The following is a 22,088-nucleotide window of genomic DNA, read 5'->3' as shown; positions in this document are numbered from 1 at the left end:
AGGCTCTTTAGGGTTAGGAACTCTTTTTAGGACAAGCTACTTAGGTTTTGCATCGGTATGGGTGATATTAGCTTAAGCCACCGGCGATCAATAGACTTGACGCCATTGCTTCTGATAAATTTCATTTTATCTAAATTACTGTGGCTTAAACCAGTGGCTTAGGGCCTATCAGCTCCCAGATGAGAAATATTCAATGTATTTAAGTATATACCATTTACATATATTGTTAAAATAATTTATTTGACATACTATAATTTTAAATATTTTCAATTTATAATATATTCAAATGACAATTTCTGTGAACATTTGTAGAATTAATTATTTTAATTAATTAAAGACATTTCAAAGCCCAGATATTATGCAACCAGATCATATAATGGCCTGGTTTTCTAAATGCGATGTTGAGTAGGAATTTATAAAGGCATATATATTTTGATTTATTATTTTATATACACGAATCTTATTCATTAATTTATTATTTAATGAAAATAAAATAATAAGAACACAAAGCTATCAAAACCACACTTTTTTATACTTATCATTAGGCATATATAATTAGAACTCAACTATAAACTAAGTAAACTTTAAAGGAATATGTGTAAAGATACATCTAATGCACTATAACCTTACATAATTTTATTACCAATAAGGAAAAGAAGAAAAAAAAAAAAAAGAAAAATTATAATTGGAAAAGAGGAAAGGAAAAGATATATACACACATTTATGTTGTGAAAAGTCTAGGTGCGACTATTATGAAGGGAAATCTACTACACGATATTGCGCACTTTTGACGATTTTTTCTGCTTCAAAACGGGGTAGGCGACTATTATGCCAATAAACACGATATATACATAATACTGACATAAGTATTACTCTTTGAAAGTATTTTGCATCGTATAGGGTTTTTATGTTCTGTATTTCAGTATTTTGTTTGAATGACAGTAATATTTTGAAGAAACTCTGCAAGTGATTTTAAAATTTATTAATTTTGCGGGAAATCTTGAAGATCATTTAGGACATCTTAATTTTGTTTCCAAATACATATGAAAGTTACATTTATATCTATAAGTAAATATCTAACATTGTTAAAACATTTCTTAACCATTTAAAAGAAAAAGTTTAATCGTAAATTATAAATTTAAAATAAAAAAGTAAAATAATAAATTTTCGATACATTTCATAGCAATCAAAACCTAAAGGCAAATAATACTAAAATTATAGAAAAATTGCGACTAGATACAAAAGCTATAAACCTACTCAGATTCTTTACTTAAAATAAAAGGAAGTGATAATGAATTCTGTAATCCCTACGCAATTCAACCATTAAGAAAAAGTTATTTAATTTAGTGCCCGAAAATTCCTGTATTTTAGAAACATTTACAGGAAGTATCTGAGAATATTTCCTGTAAATGTTTCTTAATACACTGAAAATTTCTGTAATGACTTGATTCTTTACTATTTATTTTAGTCTAACGTGAATGCATTCGATACTTACCCTGATTTCCTGTTCCTTTTGGACGATTGGGATTTTTTCTTCTTTTTGGAGTTACGTTCCGCGTTCAAAGTTCCAGGATATTCATCATCTGAATTACTTTTCTGTGGGCTCTAAAGACAAATAAATAAAATAATTAGACCAATTATTAAGCATGCAGATCTTATAATGCATTTGATTTAAAATTAGAAGTTTCGATTCTGAAATCTTGAGCTGCGTAAGGTTGTTGAGATTAAAGGCTGGAGAGAGAACAACAATGGAGAGGGAATTTCAGTAATAAATGCAGTGGAGGTTCTCATGAAGATTGCCTATAAATGTGACCAGATTTTTGGAGAAAGTAAATAACGTTTTGTAGAGACGTTAGGTATTTTTGGAAGCAGGCAAGATGGAAAATGAGCAATGCCTTCGCCAGGAATCGAACCACGGACTTCTGGAATAAGCTTCCAGCGTCAAGACCATCACACCTCGAAGGCATGCGAAGATGGCGGGATAAATACCTTATATACTCCCCCTTTTAAAGGGCGATTGGTTTTTTTAGGGGACCCAATCGCCAAATCCTGGGTGTGGAGAATCATCATCCACCACCCTTTTAGTTCGGGCGCAGCTGTAGAGACATTAGGTATTTTTGGAAAAAGACAAGTTGAAAAATGAGTAATGCCTTCACCGGGAATCGAACCACGGACCTCTGGAATACGCGCCTAGCGTGTAGATCCCGAAGGCATGCTAGGAAGGCGGGAAAATCGAATGTAACGTATACTCATAACACCATTCGGAACTGAAGGTTAGCTTCATTAAGTTTTATTATCGTTATGAAAAAATAGAATTATGAGAAGTTTGACTCTCGTACGATTAAAATTGACCAGAACATTTAATTTTTAAAATTTGCAATTACTGATGTCATTTTCAAATTGTCTTGATTGATCGGTTATTCAAGTTAGAATAATGCGAGAAAATAAGTTTAAATAATGTAGCAAGAAACGCATATAATTTAATAAGCCGTCCAAGGAAGTCATCTGACACATCAGAATTTTCGATGTCAAGAATCCGCAATGCCCTCCCTAGGATTCGAACTTCGGACCTTCTGAAGATGCGTCAGACGTGCTTCCAGTTACGTCACGAAGGAAGACGGAAAGGAGAAAATGCCTTTAATTAACTCTTTGAAGATCATAACGCCCTCTGGGGCGTTCTGGCCTTTCATTCAAACAACCGAAACCGCCCAAATGGCCGAAATTCCAATGTTGCTTTCTTTTCTCCATTCAGGTGTGCAATAGCAGGTGCAGTTTTCCCAAATGCATTGTTTCAATTTATTGCAGACAGCCTGTCCTAAAAGAATTTAATTTTGGTATCTTAACTTTATTTGCCAAGTAGGTAGAAGGGATGTCATTTGAAATCTTCACTCTTTTTTGTGCGTTAATGAATGGGGAGAAAAGGGAATTGCTGTAATTCTCGAAACCCATTTCGGGCAGTTTTGTATTTGAACATACAGGTTAGCGAAGGATTTTGTTTTCAAAGAGTTAACCGTTCGTTGTAGACTTTTACTTCCAGTTACAAAAATGTTTTACATAAAAGAAATATTTGTATTTTCAGAAATGAAGATATAAATTTTGTAAAAATTGCGGAATCTAACTTTTTATACGGTTCTTTTGTGTCTACATTTAAATTTAATAAACTTTCATATTAATTCTAAAAAATAAAACACAAAAAGTACTACATAACGGGCAAAGAAAATAATTTTAAAGATTGAGGTAACCTTTTTTTTTAATCCAGGGATCGTACTTAAATCGCATTTAAACTGAAGAACGAAATATGGTTCATTAAACGTATCGCTTCGTTAGTATTTGAGGTTGTTCCTGTTTTATCTCTTCCATCGAGAGGATCAAAATTAAGTGCTTACGAAAGTTTGATATAAAGCTTCTAATGTTCCCTTGATCAGTGCACTGGATAACACTCGGGTTAGAACTATAGAACTCTGGGTTAAAATTTTAATTCTGATCACTCCCCAAGGCAAAAAAGGCACCACCAACGTGTTCACAGGATTTATGACTCACCACTAACTTTCGGTTGACTACGGTTAAAATTATTTTTCCAAGAAAGGATTAGCTGAGCTGGAGAGGTGGAAGTCAATAGAAATTTTATGAAACACGAAAATATTGCTTCATATAAAAACGACTTCATATAACAGGTAGACGGCTTACCCACAGGGAATTCGTCTGCTAGGCCGTCTTCAACATATACCACGTGACTTATGGTCTTGGCGCTCTTGGGGAGTGGTAGCTTAGGCTGTTCATCGCCAGTTTACCGCGCTTTTGATATGGCAGGTAGTGATTTTTATTTCCGTCTGCTGGCATTCGGCAGACAACGACCTCGAATTAGGTTATTCGATTTTTTACAATTATTTTTAGATGTAATTAACTCCTTTTTTCCTGAATATTTTAGCTATATTTTTAATAATCGCTTTAAATTATTTGCGCCGTTGTTTAAGATGTTTAGGTTAAATAATTTTAGGAAGAAAACTAAAATAAATAATAAAAAATTGAAATGGAAACGTTAATTTTGAATAACATTTAAAAATTAATTGCGCTACATTTATAATATTTGATAAGGTAAAAAAAAATCTCCTTTATTTTTAATGCATTGCATCCTAAAGAGAAAAAGAAAATCACATTTTAATATATGTTTTTATGCAATTAATGAAATATATATTTACAGACTGTTGACTTTCAGCTGGAACTATAAACTATTACTGTCCATACTTATAGTATAGTTTATGATACAAAAAGACAAATTATACTGAAATCTTATTACAGAAAAATATTTTACTTTCTTATATTTAAGTAAACATAATTGTACTTAACTTAAAGTCAGAAATAGTTTTTGGAAGAATTTCATTTACCTTTGACCTTTCAGTGTTACCAATAGTACTTGCATTCTGGAAATGTACGATAGTAAAGATTTTTTTTTTATTTTTAAGAAGATCTTTCACTGATTGTAAATGCCCATTTTATTCAGTTACTTGCATATTAAAGTGCTTATAAACTCAGCAATGTCCAGAAAATAATTTCATGCAAAACTTGGAAGCTACTGCCTTAACTGTATGCTGCTATAAATTAAATTTAGTAAGACTTCATATTTTACAAATCAGCTGTAAAATATATATTTCCAAAATAAAATTTTCTTTCCGGATTATAATCTCAAACATGACAATACATATTCTATTTTATTCCTGTATCCCAATTAAATAAGCACATTATGAAAATGTGCATTTAAATATTGTATTTACTGTAAAGTAAGTGGATTTAATTACAAATAAACACTCAAAAATTAAGTAAAACAAAAATATGCTACTTCGTATGAACATCAATCTTTTATAAATGCGAGGAAGACGTACATTTGAACAAAAAGCTTTCGTTCTTCACCAGCTGCAAAGGATCCAACTTGCATCTGATGAAGAAATAAAGCTTTTCTTTTGAAAAGCATGTCCTGTTCATATTTAAAAGTTTGGTGTTCATACAAAGTGGTATATTTTTATTTTAAATGGATTAATGCTTTTTTTTATTTATTTAAATAATTTTTTCTAAAGTATATTAGGAACAAGTACCCCCCCCCCCAAAACAAAAAAAAAACAAAAACAAAAAAAAAAAAAAAAAAAAAAAAAAACCTACTCAAACTGGTAGTCAAGTATATTCCAAATTCCCTATTTTTGATTTGTGAATAAGTAATGAGCTTTTTAAAACAAAAACACACGATTTGGCCGAAATATAGTAACTAGGTATTATTATATAATACATAAATAACTTTATGAAATACAATTCCCTATATATGGCTCTGATATGGGAAATTTGATTTATCAAACATTTTTTTTTTAGAGATGGTATAAGTTTAAAAAAAAATTAGCTTGTAAAACCACGGAAATCTTTATAGATATATAAAGAATGTGATAGTTACTTTTAAAAAATGAATACATAAAACAGTGTAAATAAAATACAAACTACAAATTAAAAATACATGCTTTTATTTTAACAAATACAGGGCTTAAATAAAACCGACTGTTTCACAGAAAAGGCATAAAAAGCTTTTATGAATAGAAAGTGAAAACTAGTAAAGATATAATGATGAAAGCCTCATTTAAACCTGCAAAAATTCACTCAGTTTTCATGGGTTTTTTTGAAAAACTATATATATATATATATATATATACTGTTTGCATGCAACAAAAAGTTAAGGCCTGTTTTCAAAGAGTTCTTTTTAAAATTTAACTCCTACTGAGAATCTTAATACACACTTAATCCTCATTATAAATTAAAGAAAATTCTATAGTTATGATATATTTATGTTGCTAAAAAATTTTAAAGGAAAAGGCTTTTAAAAAATCTTAAAGTAAACAAATATTACTATGAAAGCAAAAACTCTGCAATCAAATATTAAGTTATAAATAGGTGGCACTTTTAAGTATAGGCAATCTGTTGACATTACGAGTTAATACCATTTTATTCCTTAATAATGTTTGGGTAAGTTTGAATTCACTGCCACTTTATTCCTGCTTTACTAGATCATTCTTTATGCATTAGCTTAAATTAAAAAAAAATTAGGATTGATTCATGCATTATTAGCTAAGATACACTAGTATACAAATTTACAGCTCATTTATAGATTTTGAATTAGCTTTTTTTAATAAAGTAAACATATCGCACAATCTTATCTCAATAATTTAATAATAATATCTTTTTTTTTATCGAAGCAGTACTTGATTACGAAACCAAAACGCGTACGACTTGGCGAAAAAAGGTTATCGCCAATTGGCGCAGGTTTCTATTTCAATGTAATACACGGAAAAAGAACATAAAATTCAATTATTTGTGAAAGGTGATTCCAATAAATAGTGTCACAGCATTTAATACATTTTGATGCTATTAATACATGCTGAAAATGTCATATACAGAGTCAATTTTCTTGTACACTATAGCTGAAACTTTCCAACCAATTCAACAGAGGTAGTAAAATGACAAAATATTTCCGGACTTTCGGAATTCGACCAGCAGTCACGTGACACTAATGTTGGAACCGGTTGGAAGTTGCAGATAAGCTCTCTACCAGTATATATCTTGTTGCTCTACAGCCGGGGTTTGCTTATTAAAAGCGAGGTGTGCTTCTATTAAGTTAACATTGTACCAACCTAGTATTTTAGATTTCTACGTTAAATCAGGGTCCATTATAAGTGAGTTGTACTGTAGTCATTTTTTCGAAATGTCCAGCTACGGTAAGATAGCTTACCCGGAAAGCGGGTTTAGGGTTGCCAGAAAATAGCAAAGAAAGGTCATGTTGCCATATTTGACAAGAAATCGCCTATTTGGCAACGAAATTGGCGATATGCCATAGACGGAGCGAGAACATTCTAGAACGAATTCTTAACGGTTTACCCCAGAATGTTCTCGAAGGCAGGTGAAAAGCTGTATAAACTGTGCCTGTACGCGGAGTAGCAGTGTATCGTCGAGCACGAGTTTTATCGTGAAGCGTATCTTGAGTGTGTTGAGCTCAGAGCGATCGACCGAGTCGGGAGCTGTATTTAGTGTTTTGCCATGAAGTTGTGTTCGCCGTTATAATCTGATAGCCTAAGGAGTGTGTTTCTGATTATATCAACTTCTTTGTCATAGTTTTTCGACGACTGTAAACGTGTTTTTGGAACTGTTCTGAATAATATTGGCTAATAAATTGTGTTTTGATTGTTCATCAAGTGCTGTCATCAATCACTCCAAATCTAGGAGCCCGTAGAACGCAACAAGTGGTATCAGGAGTGGGGTTTGCGAGTGAATGCTAGTGATTTGCCTAGAGCAAAAAGAAAATGATGAAGAATGATAAAGAAGTGATGTTTCCATTTCAAACTTTTATGCTGTTCAGATAAAAGCTGCTTTATCTGAACGTAAGTTCCAGATATTTATTTATCTGAGGTAAGTTTCAGATAAAAGTTGCTTTTTATTTTTTCTTTTACTTTTTATTTATTTTTTTTTTTTAATTCATTTCTCATTCATCATCATGAAGCATCAGGTTTCTTGGGCTTATCAGGACTTGTTAGCTTCAGACTTGTTAGGACTTAACACATTAGAGTTCGTGATGAGTCGTTAATTATTTAGAAAATGTTTCCGTTTCCCAAAAAAGAGTTTACGTGAACAGTAATTTGAAAATTTTATCATCACGGCCTGCCAAAAAATTTAGTCTGCAGTGGGTTAATATTCAGAACACATTGCAGTATTCTTTTAAAAGTTTTATTAAAAAATACAGTATATTGAACGCAGTTCTGAAATTTGAATATATAGCTGAATAAATGAAAGTGAATGTCCTCACAAATTTGATTTCCTAAGCTATAATAAAATAATGACAAAAATGTAGAATATTTTTCGGAGCATAACATTGTTGTAATATAAATCTGTCTGTTATTACATATAAATCAGATTATTAAGATATGGCGCATCTTCTTAAGATTGTCATATTCGTGCTGTACAGTTCCAAGCCCATTCTAGAAGTTGTAGAGACATTAGGTATATTTTTGGAAGCCGGAGAGATGAAAAATTAGCAACCGCCTTCGCCGGGAATCGAACCATGGACCTCTGGAATACTTATCCAGCGTGTAGAACCACTAGACCACGAAGGGACGCTAAGAAAGAGGGTGATATACCTTATATACTCCCCTTTTTAAAGGGCGACTGGGGTTTCCAGGGGACCTAATCTCCAAATCCTGGGTGTGGAGAAACCTCATCCAAAACCCTTTCAGTTCGGGCGCCACTGTAGAGACATTAGGTATTTTTTTAAAGCAGGCAAAATAAAAAACTAGCAACGTCTTTGCCGGGAATCGAACCACGGACCTCTGGAATACCGACCCAGCGTGCAGAACCACTGCACCACGAAAGCACTCTAGGAAAATGGGAGAAATATCTTATAAAGTATTCAGTTGCATTCTTCCGAACGTATTCTGTGCATTATTCAGCAACAATTTATAAATTAGGGCTAAAGTGTCTGCTTATGAAAATTATAAAATTGTACCCTTTTTTATTTCTGGGTTTGGGGGGCGGGATGTTGACTAGTGACAAAACTTATTCCATTCTTTATGTAAAGCAAAGAAAAATTCACGTAGGAAACTTAGCCAAAAGAATAGCAGAAAACAAGAATGTAAAAAGAGGAACCGGAATTCATATTATTTAAGCTAAAAATAGAAAAAAAAAGCAATTCAAAATGATCAAAAGATTGTTCCACTCTGAGCTCACAATGAGTTAAAACAAACAGATGGAAGATCACTGATATTTCAGACATAAACATCAGGAGTTAAACCATCTGTCTGCCACAAATCAAATGAAAGTGATATTTATGCTTTAGCTTTTCCTGTATTCCATGCATCTGTTCTCACCTCTAAGCGGGAAATGAAAAAATGAATAGAAGTGACAGAATATGTATACATTTACAGGAAATACGTACGGACAGTTTCTTATTTTAACACCTCTTCTGGATTTTGTTTGAACTGACTGCATCAGTTTGAGCATTTTCCACCAAATGTGACCTAATGCTAGCCAGTTTATTTTGAAAAATCTACGACTATTTCAAACTTATCCCAAGATAAGCTGCATTCGACTGCTTTAATTTAAAATTAACGTCTCGACGGCACTCTGAGAACTAGAGAAATACCATTAAAAGGCCTGCACTTCGATATGGAAAGGGAATTAATTTCATTGGTAGAACGATTTGTTGTGTTTCTTCCATATTGTAGCAGACAATCTTTATCATTTAAAATACTGAGCTGTTGCCAGGAATTTTTATTCGAAAACATTTGCTTTTTTAATTCTTTATCAAAATCGTTCTAAAAGTGTGTAAACACCCTCTGTACATCTAATGCTGCCTCGGAGATTACCTTTGGGTAAAATTTATAAATTAGTGCTATGTATTGTAGAGTCATTAGGTTAATTGGAAGCAGAAAAGATGAAAAATATTCAACCGCATTCGCCGGGAATCGAACCACGGACCTCTGGAATACCGGCCCAGCGTGCTACCGTTACACCACGAAGGCACGCTAGGGAAGAGGGAGAAATACCTTATAGTATTATATTTCATATGTTTAGAATTTGTGTTAAAATATATTATATAAATTGAAAATGGTTTGTAATAAGAAATTTATTATAAAAATTCGTGTTACACACCTTTCTGGAGAAAATGACTGACTTTTGAAATCAAGTAATGTTAAATATGACAATAGATTTATCTTAGCAGACCTTAATGAAGTGAACAAAACTGTGAATGAAATAGATAGAACCACATCGTTCATCGACCACATAATTATGGAAAAAACAGATCCATTTATAGTACAGGATGCAATGGATGTCTTAAATGATGATCCCATTTACGGATCGAAGTTGCCATCAGAGAAGTAAGTCATTTCTCAAAGAGACTAGATTTAATTCTGCAATCTAAAATCCCTTACATAGGTTTGCAGAGTCATTAGGATTTTTTGAAGCAGGAGCTATGAAAAATATGCAGTACTTTCGACGAGACACGAACCTGGACCTCTCAAAAACGCGCCGAGTGTGCGACCGTTACACCACGAAGGCATGCAGAAAGAAGGGAGAAAATACCTTATATTCTCCTCTTGTTAAAGGGTGACTGGGGATTAGAGGACCCAATCACCAAATCCTGATGTTGAAGAATCATCATCCACCACTTTTTAGTTTGGGCGCCACTATCATTAGGTTATTTTTTGAAGCAAGAGTACATGAAAAATGAACAATGCACTTGCTGGGACTTGAAACTTAACTTCTGGAATACCGGTCGCGGGCACTTAACTGACACCAGTTAGCCGACAGGACATTTAGCCGACAGATATGCTAAGCCGTGTCGGCTAAAGGTCCTGTCGGTTAAGTGTCTCGTGGGCTAATAGTGTCGTTTAGTTGGCTAATGGTCTCGGTTAATTGGCTAATAGTGTCGGTTAATGGCTAATGGTTTCGGTTAAGTGTCTCGTCGGCTAAATGGTTGTCGGCTAAGTGTCACAGACCTCAGGAGTACGCGTCGAGTATATGCTTCCAATTACACAAAGAAGACCTGCGAAAAGGAGAGAGAAAAATGGTTCTTTTGATGAAAATTATGTGCAGAATCAGAATCGTCTTTTGTATTTCTACCTTTTATCTCTTTGTGAGCCGAAAAATTATTTTACGTGGACAACTTAATTAAAATTCGTAAAAAATAACAAAATAACCTTTTGTATTCATGCGTCGATCATTTCCTTATTTTTCTTTATACGTAGTTGTATCGTTAAAAATGCAGAACAAAAATAAGGCATTACTATAACTTTCTTTTAGGAAAACATTAGGAAAAAAAGCACCCATAAGTGCATTCATGGCTTTTATATTACACAAAAGCTTAAAAAAATTGAAATAAAGTTATCAATGATGTTTTAAATAAAATCAAGATGAATGAAATGCATAATAAACCTATCTAAAGCGATTGCATGCATATGCTGAAATGCAAAATGAGTAAAAAACATGGCGCAATGAATACATAAATAGTTATTTCTTTATTATTACGAAGCCAGGAGAGAAAATAAATCCAATTAAGGTACAACTAAAGGAAACTCATTTAAAATGCATACAATGTCTTACACCATAAATTCTTTATTTTATTTAATTCTTCAAATTATACTTCTTCAAAAACTTTAAGAATACCTAGAATAACGTTCAGTATACTGAGTCGTTTAGTGAGATTAATTTTTGCATATATCATATGCGGGTATAAAAATTCAATGAATTATTTATGCGTCTGTTAAAAGAATTCTTTTTCCTTATTGTAAATTCCACCAAAAAGTCTAATATTTCTATTGTTGTTTTAAACTGATTTCGCTTACGTTTTGAAGCTGAATTATCTGCTATTTATTGCATCTGGGATTATGACGTTTGACTCTGTTGTATGAAAAGTTTATTAAGTGCAGAATCTAATGAATTTTTACTTCCTTGTACGAAGCAAAGGAAGTACCGCAATCGCGAAAAATTTCGGGTATTATATTTAAACGAAAATATCTATTTTGAAAGTTCCCTAATCAATCTGGACCTCTCTTTTGCGTGACCTTTGTACGTACGAACAGAATAAAGGATCATCTTTTTCAAAACATATTGTAAAATGGATTTAAATGGATTTCAAATGTATATTTTCCCTGACATCTACACGTAGAAGTAATGTAAATGTGTACAGAAGTATGTATGTAATATATATGTATCTCGCTTAACTAGAAATGGATTAGTAGTAGAGCGTTGAAATATTGTGCATGGAACATCTAATTGTGCCCCAAATTGCACTGTAACATCTAGTAACACCTTTCTCATTGCAATCAGCACTACTAAATGTTTATTGTTGCTTTTTATGGGGTCATGGATTTAGAGTGATTGACAATAGCACTTTATGGAGAATCAAAACACAATTATTTCTCCAGTGTTACACAAGAGAATTCCAAGGAAACGTTTACAATCTTCGATACGAAAAATACGCTGAAACAACCAGCAACACAGCCTTCAGTCTACACTGGTGAAGACAGCTTCACGACAAAGCACTTAAGTACAGCTCTCGACTCGGTTCGGTCGCTCTCAACCTGATCTGTGAACTCAAAATACTAATACTGAACTGAATATATTATTCTCGTCACGGACAAGCAGAGTATATATAGCTTTAATCTACCTTCAAGAACATTTCCGAGAAAAACCGCTAATAATGCGTTCTAGCTCCATCTATGGCATATCGTTAATTTTCTCGCCAAATCTGGCAACCCTGCCTTTCCATGCCACTGTCTGTCAACCCTAACTCAGTTTTCGGGGAAGCTATCTTAACTGCAGCTGGGCATTTCGGAACAATATGTATACATATATGTAGCCACCTCCTTACCCAGCTTAAAAGTCCTTATCCAGCCTTATTTCCGTAATCGTTGGTCTTAATTCCGTAATCGTTGGAGTAATATATTTCCAATTACAGAAGTGTTTTAAATGACAAAAAAAAAAAAAAAAAAAAAAAAAAAAAAAAAAAATTGTGGTCCTACAATGTGAAATCTTATAAAAATTACTGTTCAACAAATAGTAAAATCTAAATTTTAATGCTGTCTTCCGGTTCCTATACTTCGGAAATTTATATTATGAAGAAATAAAATTATAAGAAGTTTGACTCATTGATCGGTGACAAACATTGATAGAGATATTTAATTTCACAATCTGCAATTTTTGATGTTATTTTCAACATGTGTTTAGGGATAGGTTATAAGTTTAAATGAAATGCAGCAAAAAATGCTCGTAATTTAATAGACCCTATAAAGAAGTCATGTGGTGTCCTCATCAATGTTTTTTTTTTAAATCGCATAACGATAATACTAAAATAATTTTAAATATAATGTTTCAGTTTAGTGAAAACATTTTGCCAGCAGAAAATGTATCCTAAATAAAAAGGAAATGTTAGTCAGCACTTTTGAGTTAATTATAAATTTTATTACTAACTAAATTCCCTTGAAATTTAATGATATAAGCAGATGCTTCCGTGAAGATTAATTATCAGAGTAGATTAGATATCTGAGTACAGCAAAACTGCGAGGATTCTTACACATATGAAAAGTAATTTCGTAAAGATATTTGCGATAGAAGTTATGCGTAATTATATCACACAGTAAAACTACGGAACCCTTGTAGTCCATTCGTTCCTTTCGGCATTGATCTTAAGATGAAAGTATTGCTATAAGCAATTTTACTTCTCCAGGTAAAGTCATATGAGGTAATAGAAATTTTTCTTATGGCTGAGAAAGAGAGGAGGATATTTAAAAATTAATATTGATTGTTTTAACCTGGAAATTACAAACATAGAAATAAATTACCCATTTTCTCCTTAGATAAGATTCATTAAAATTTCAAAATAGTTGACATTGCACTTGAAATGATCCCCTTTGTTTATTTTGTACTTCATATCGGTATAGGATAAACATCAAAATTACTTTTCTGAATAATGGATTCTACTTTTCCAATATATGGTGGTTAGGTTCATTCCAAATAAAATTCACCTATCATTTATGATTTATTTTTAAAAATTGTATTTAAAAAAATTATAAATTTTTCGAAAAAATTTTGAATCATAACCTAAAATATTTTGACCATCATCGCAAAGTAGATGTATTTCTAAGCATACCTGCAAAAAATTAGATTTTTTATTCAAAATTTCTAAAGATATAGGTAAATTTAGATGTTGGAGGGTTTTAAATTTGGCATATTTCTTATAAGCGATAATAACACCAAATGTAGTTTTCGCACTTTATCAAAATTATTTGAAGGTATGAACGTTAACGTTTTTTCCGCTCGTGTTCAATGAGAAAACGGAAAGGAATATAGGTTGCTATAAATTAAGAATTTTGTTAAGTGAATTATTTTTGGCGCAACTGAAAGAAAGGCACAAAGATAAATTTTTAAATTTCTCTATAAATTTCTCACCAGAAACTACTAAATTTAACATCTAGATATAAACTCTCTGAGTTTTGGAATCAAAATATGGAAAAAATTGGTATATTATTTCAAAAAAAGTCCGATTTTGTGTCAAAATACCAACAACAGAACAACGCTATATATAAATCAAATATATATCCTAAGTTGCGATTTTGAGACATGGAAAACGCAAATTAAATTTCGACAACTGGTCCAGTAGAACAGGAGATATAAAACTGTCCTTTTTTATCTAAAAGACCCAAAATTAATAGCCCAAAAGGGCTATTAATTTCGCTTTGGCATTTTGCGTTGATCCACTTTACATATTGTTGCCACCAAATATTATCGCTCTCCATTATATTTAAAGAAACTAAATAATGAAGAATCTGCATCAAGGTATATATGTTTCTCGCATTTTGAAAATATAACGGTACCTAGATCCATCAAATTTTGACTAACGTACGTCTCCACTCGAACATGGACATCTGGAAGCCCAAATTTGGAATTTGGAATTTGTTTTATTATCGGTTTGATATTTTATCCGGCATTAAAGAATTTTTGATTAACAGGCTCAATGATTTCAAAGCGAGCAATGGCAACATTGCACGAAAAAAAAAAAAAAAAAAAAAAATTTCTCCAGTGCGTGAGACTGTGCATCGGAAGTTCTAAAGATATTCTCGTGTTAAAATTATTTTGCGATACTGCTGATGAATTGAATTTTATGGTTTAAGTGCGAAGAACATGGTATTTTATACATAAAGGTAACATGCAAAACGTTAAAAAAAAAAAACACCCCTTTGGGCGTAATGTAAAATATGAAAACCTTCAGATTTTTTAGTTCAAAGGGGCTTTGTTTTTGAAGGACTATTATTTTTGTTTTGCGATTTTGCGTTGAATTACTATAAATGTCCGTTTCACTTTTCAAACTGGTGCCACTGAATGTTAGAGTCCTGCATTATATTTGAAGAAATTAAATAATGAAAAATCTGCATAAATGTAGGTATATTTCTCGCATTGTGCTAAAACATCGAATTTTGAATGATGCAACTACGAATACGGGGATATGGAAGCTAAAATTTGAGAATTGGAATTCGTTTCGTTATCGATTTCATATTTTGCAAAATTTTAACGAATTTTTGATTAACAAACTCAAGGATTTCAAAGCGAGCAATGGCAGCGTTGCGCAGAAAAAATTTTTTTTATCTCCAGGGGGTGAGACTCCGTATCGGAAATTCTAAAGATATGCTCAATTTAAAACTATTTTGCAATATTGCTCTTGAACTGAATTTTATTGTTTAAGTGCAAAGAACGTGATATATAATAAATAAAAGTAACAGTCAATTATTTAAAAAACGCCCCTTTGGACGTAATTTAAAATCTGAAAGCTTTCCGATTTAAAAAAAAATTTTTAGTTATTTATTTTTTTGGTGCAAGGTATACGTTATATGGGAAGAAAAGATGGGGAATGTATTCACTTTCCAGCAGTAACGCTACTCATTAAATGTAGAATAGTTTTATACTCGTATGTGGTAATATTAGCTTAAGAAGTATAGTCTAACATGCCCTACATTTTACTTAAATTATGATTATTCGAATTCTAAACAATAATCTCTACATATAATAAAAGAAAGAGTCTATGCGTGTGTGTCTTTCGTTCGCGCTTGTGCGTAAGCTAATAGACCCACGGCGTAATAGCAGCGCAATAGGCGTAATAGCAGCGCAGTTGCAGGTCGGTTTATTTTATTGCTAGCTTGAAGAAATCATTGTTCAACTACAGAAAAGTTAGCTGTCTTATGACTCGGTAGATACTCGAAGAAGCGGATCTATTGCTTACAGAATTCTTATGAACATGGCCTTTGCGCGAAAAGGCAACTGTATTGAGGTTCACTAGCTGCGTTTTTTAAAGGAAAAGTGTTTAAGATTGTATTGTTGACGGATAAATGCAAATTCAGTTTAAACAGTGATTCTTAGCATACTTTTAGCCTAAAACATCTGGAATCTTTCACAGCATATTCTTGAAAGTTTCTCTTTCTATATTTACTTATTTAAAAAGAAATCATGATACTTTTATATTACAGTGCTGCTCTGGCTTTCAGTGAAAAAGCCAGAACTTCAGTTATTTGAGTGAATAACTCAGGTATTTGAGCTATTCTCTCAAATACCAGAATTTATTCCTGTCAAATACCTGAGTTTATTCTTCGAAAGGCATGACAGCATGAAAAGTCCAGAAAAAATTGAATTCTGGGGTGAGATGAAAGGGACGAGAGACAAAGAACCTCGTTTTTGGACTAGCACTGTGTCTTCTAAAGTGAGTGAAGATGTAATAAAGGAGGTGACTTCCGAAAGTGGACTGAATTGTAAAATTAATAATCACTGCTAAATAGAATGTTGAATATAGCAAATACTTAAACATCATTAAAAAAGAAAAAATAAGTCAAATATCAACAATACTTTCTAAAGACATTAGGTTTTTTGGAAGCAGGGAAGATGAAAAATATGCAACGTCTTCCCCAAGAATCGAACCGCGGACCTCTCAATTGCGCGCTGAGCGTGCAGACCACTACACCACGAAGGCTCGCTAAGAAGGCGGAAGAAATACCTAATAACTTAATCAAATAAAGTCTAGATTATATGAAGTAAACATTTGATTAAATAGTTTATACAGTTCACAAGTTCAGAGTTAAAATTATCAAGCGATCTCGGATTGCTACTCTGATATGTACACAGTACAGAAAAGTCCAGTTAATTACATACAAAGCAGGCATACAAAGCACACATTGCGCCCTCGTTTCCGCGGATCATGAAAATCCAGATGTATTCAGTGCAGAAAAGCGAAATTGCACAGTTAACTGAGCCTCGGATCGTTTTCAAGGCACTAAGCTAACAGCGTCATGAAATAGAAGCATAATAAACAGGTAAACAAACTTTCATACCTAATACAAAGTTCTGCAAACGGAGAGAGATACACAAATGTAATTCTTTAACTCTTAGTAACGATGTTTAAAAATGTATGAGACTAGGAGTTTTGTTTAACGACGATGCTTTCCCTAAACGAATTGCTGTCATGGTTGAATACCTTCAAAACTAAAGATAATGCTTGAATAGCCACAATATACATCTGATTTTGACATTATTAAGCATACCTAGAATGCGCTAAGCAGACGAGGTACGGGAGGCTAGCTCTCTCCTCGGAGTGTCTAGAAGTTCAAATTTACCGCTTTAACAAAATGGTTTTGATCGAAGCATTTGTTAAAATACTAAAAGATTTTGTGAAGTACGTGTTTCTGAAAAAGAAGATCAAAATCCTATTAAATAATTATATTTTGAAGAAAAGACTTAATGAAGTTTTTTGCTTCCAGAATATCTGCATATTTTGGGATACATTATTTTGGCATTATTCAACTTGTAAATGCTGCATTAATATTTATTTAAAATTTTTACATGTTCTTTAGTAGTACAGTGATTGTTTAATTTTATTTTAATATTTATTCTTTATTATCCTTTGATTCTGAATAACACAATGCTGTTAAACATGTTCACTTCAGAAAACTGTAAGCATTTTCGAAGGAATTTTATTTTATTTTTCATTTCTACATGTAAAGGGTTTTAGTGGATATTTTTCTAGATTCATTGGATCATTTGAAAGTCATAATCACTAATTTGTAAGCTATAGAACAATTCATAATACCTGATAAGGAGAAAAATATTCATGATATGATTATTGTTCTTGTTTTTTAAAATTCTGCCAATGCATGAAAACTGCGGCCATGGAAGACTAAACCACGGGCGTCTGTTTGCGTTTCTGTTTATATTCTGAAGCATTTGTTATTTAGGAAAATACGCTCTTTAAATATTACTCTTACTTTAAATAAATTAATGACGTCATCAATGAAACACATAGATCTTTTTCATTATTTCAAAATTATTAAAATATCTTCAAATATTTGTCTTACCTTCCTCAAATACTAATAAAGATATATTTACTTGCTGGGATCATTTTCATCTTCAAAATGCAGGAATGGAAGAATTTATGTCGATCGACACTTTTTAAGAATTTTTTTTATCATTTCTTTACTCTACCAGTATAATCTATGATAATTTTATTTTGAATTTAACAATTTAAAAGACTAATAATTCATTAATATTAACTTTCCTTAAGCTATTGAAAAGATTCCTTTGGCATTTTAAGCTAAACAAAGAAGGAGCCTTATGGCTAATCGTAGATTGATGCTCGAATACTTGTTTTGCACTGCAGTTAGTTGATTTTTTGAGTTATTTTCGACCGTGGTTTACTAAACAATAATTTTACCATTTTAACTTTTTTTAGGTATGAAACATAAAATCTTTCACTTTGCATCTTTATTTGAGGTTTGAAGTTACAATCTCTGCATTGTTATGTTCTATTGACTGAAACTATTCATATTCTGTGTCATAAAAATCATAAAAATATGCTACCCTTCTACTCACTGCTGCGTTTTTCCACAACCAAGCATTAGAATCCCCTTTCTCTCTCATGCACTTTTTTATATCCATTTTCGCTATCCAGCAGATAATCCGAATCACGTCTCACGTCTCCATTACTTTCACCATAAAGTTCTTAAATAAAGTTTCATTTTTTTCCTATGCTTTATTTCTTCTTTATTAAAATTTATTGTTAAATCGGTCAAATGCAAAATATCTTCAAGAATTCGATGCTAGGCTCTGCTTAAGGGCTTACCGCCCAACTTTTAAGCTGAACCAACAACAATGAAAAGAGTAAAGCAGAGAAAACCAAATCCTTCAGATAAAGTTCTTTTTTTGCAGATAAGAGGCTTCAGAGCTTTCAAAACTGACGGTCGGTCTCTCTTTTCTACTTAAGTGTGAAAACGCTTTTGGATGCTATGGTAGACGCAGTGACACTTTTAAAACGCCACAACCATAGACTCTGTAATACCTATTATGTATCCAAAAAGTTAAGGTAACACGTTTGCTTGAAATAAAAAGTATGGCAATTACAAAAATGTGTTGTACAGTTCACGATGTGTGCAGTATGTGCAGCACCTTACAGCTTTGGATTAATGTGCAAAATTTAGTTACTAATTCTCACGAATTAATAATTATATTAATAACTATGCAACTCAAACTCTTGATAGTTAATAACAACGTGAGAGTTATTCAGTTGATTTACAATGATGTAATAAAATAACCTTATAAAATTTAGACTAAAATTACAAAGAAAGATACTCTAAATTTAAACTAATTTTGCCACACGCAGGAAAATTTCTTACCGCTGGTTTCCATTTCCCAAGAAAATAACTCATCAGAAAATCAAAAGCTACTGCAATGAAATGTAGGTTTTATTCAGACTTCAGTATTTTCATCTTAATTAATTTCCTGTTGTCTTACACTTAAAACACAACGCGTAGATGATTCAGTTCTGATGTGTATTTCGGGAATATGAAATATATTAGACTAAAAAGAATTTATTGCACACGTTCTCTTCTTTGCTTACTGAATGTTTTCTGTGAAACTGCTTTAAAGGAGAGCTACCGAGTTCCCGAATACGTGTTGAGCATGCTATCCAGTTGCAGATAATTATTATTTTTTTATCGATTAACAGTCATGTGTCTTTGGAAGAGATTCGGGAATAAAACTCTCTTTGTCGTGGACATGAATAATAAATATGAGAATAGTTACATGATTTGAAGAAACTTAATTAAAAGAAATTATCCCTACACTACAAGCAATGCTACAGCAAGAAATACTGTTGATTTTGAAATTTTCTTGTGTGAGTAGCGATCAAATAAGTGTTCTGCGGCAAGAGGGTCAGGGGCGCGGCCAATGACGTCACGAGCAGAAATGAGTTGTTTTTAGGCTGTAGTTTGAGTTGTAGACCTCCTGCTACTAAGAGTTTTCATTTAAATTTAGTTTTTCAAAATTGGTAACGGGGAATTGTGGGTAAATGCTCATTGCGCTCTGTAGGGACGAAAGAAGAAAATAATGTATTTTGGAAATTTTTAAATCACTAAATGATTCGCTGAGAGAAAAAAATAAAAGCAATTTACCTTTAAAGAAAATCTTATAAAAATGAAATTATATGGAAAAAAATTGAATTGTTCTCATCACCACCTGACTTTATAAACGTTGCAAAAATCAATTTTTTTCATTAAACATCTTTTATATTTTTCTGAGCCATTATTGAGTATATAACGTTTATCATCAAAAGCAGAAAGAGATATTTTATTGGTAGCAACGGTAAAAAGATGAGGATTCTTACTTTGAATATTATACTGCAATTCCCTGGTATATGTAGACTCCTCTAAACAGGCTCTATATTTATGTTTAAGTTTCCTTTTAATTATGTTACTCTTGATTCCTTTTGCTGTTATCTTTTCACTTAAGCAGTAAAGAATACATTTTCGGTCTCAGAACTATAAATCCCAGTATCGGTTCTGAATTCATCTCTTCCTTGAAACATCCAATTTTATTTTTATTACTAATATTAAATAAGAGATGACTCTCGGGTAATCTGATGCATCATATATTTGCATGTGTAAATTCACATCTTGATATACATCATTAGTTTATATCTCGTATGCGAGAGAATCAGCCTTTATTCAATATTAGTTATAAAAAGAAAATTGGATGTTTCAATGGACGAAATGAATTCAGAACCGATATTGGAATTTATAGGTTGGAGACCAAAAATGTATTCTTTTCTGTTGAACGAAAGTGAAAAGAACACAGCAAAAGGAATCAAGCGTAACATAATTAAAAGAAAACATTAATATAAAAATTATAGAGACTATTTAGAGGAGTCTACATATACCAGCGAATTGCAGATAATATTCAAAGTAAAAATCATCATCTTTTTACCATTGCTACCAAAAACTAGCTCTTTTTGCTTTTGATGACAAACGTTATATACTCAATAATGGAGTGCTTTTCTATGCTCATGGTCATAAAAATATAAAAGATGTTTAATGGTGGGAAAAAATGGATTGTTGGGGCGTTTATAACGTCGGGTGGTGGTGAGAACAATAATAAACTTTTTTTCCATATAATTTAATTTTTATGAGATTTTCTTTAAAGGTAAGTTGCTTTTATTTTTTCCTTCATACATTGTTTTCAGAGAATCATTTAAATGATTTAAAAATTTCCAAAATAGATTATTCTTTTCAGCCCTAGAGGTCGCCATGAGGGTTTCCCTCCAATTTCCCCGTTACCAATTTTGAAAATCTAAATTTAAATGAAAACTCTTAGTAGCAGGAGGTCTACAACTCAACCAACAACCTAAAATCAACTCATTTCTACTCGTGACATCATTGGTCCTGCTTCCCTGGTGTGATGTCATCGATGACTTTGCCCTTTGTCCAGCCCTCTGCGTGACGCTATTAGCCACGCCCCTGACCCTCTTGCCGCAGAAAGCTCATTTTATAGCTACTTGTGTGAGTGTCGCTGCTATAATCCGAATGTAATATTAAAGTTTTATCTTATTTCTTTTTAGAATGTTAATATTAAATTAAAATTTATTAAAAAATTATTCTTTTCTTGATTGCTTCATTGTTTCGTATTGAAGTATTTTAAGTTTTTAAGATTCTTTTCTTCCAACAGTAACTTAGAATAACACAGTGGGGAATCCTACAATTTTAAAATAGAAAAAAGAATAGTACATTAAAAAATCGCAATAATTTGGTTACAATCGCTTTCGTCTCCTTCGTATGTTTGAATGAATCCTTTTAATCGCGAAAATGTACATATACAAGGTGTTTCCGAATTTGACTGGCAAATTTAGAGGGGTGATAGTAGGCATCAAGAGGATGAAAAATTTGCTTCGGATAGGGGTCGAAAATCACGTTTATTGGGAGAAAATCGGCAAAATATTTATGAACAATGTGTCGTCGAATGGAACATAAGGGGCCAATAACAAGTAGAAAAACATTTATTTGACGTAAAGTGGGATTACAGTGCATCACATTTCAATGTCATAAAAGAGATGACGAGATAGTTCTACAGGAATTCTTTGAAGCTGCGACCGCGAAGGTTATTGCACAGCCGACACCGATGGACGAAGGATTGCCGAACACGCTCAACTTCATGTTTTGGCCACAGTGGCAGGTATTCTCTGCGTCAAATACGGCAAGTCG

The 22,088-nt window shown here is 32.4% G+C and overlaps 1 protein-coding gene across 1 annotated transcript in view; it reads right to left on the bottom strand.

The window, feature by feature from the left end:
* LOC118187706 (histamine H1 receptor-like) overlaps positions 1–22,088 on the bottom strand; it is a 597,689-nt gene that overhangs the window by 18,259 nt on the left and 557,342 nt on the right. Inside the window, exon 4 of the mRNA XM_085823285.1 lies at positions 1,496–1,605. Coding sequence (XP_085679411.1) covers positions 1,496–1,605 — 110 coding nt within the window. The remainder of the gene's footprint in view (positions 1–1,495; positions 1,606–22,088) is intronic.

This window comes from Stegodyphus dumicola, chromosome 9, assembly GCF_044657685.1.
Source record: "Stegodyphus dumicola isolate Sdum_Otavi_A_Nest chromosome 9, ASM4465768v1".
Classification (NCBI taxonomy): domain Eukaryota; kingdom Metazoa; phylum Arthropoda; class Arachnida; order Araneae; family Eresidae; genus Stegodyphus; species Stegodyphus dumicola.
Note: the sequence above shows the minus strand (reverse complement) of the source record. Positions and strands in the feature narration are given on the sequence as shown.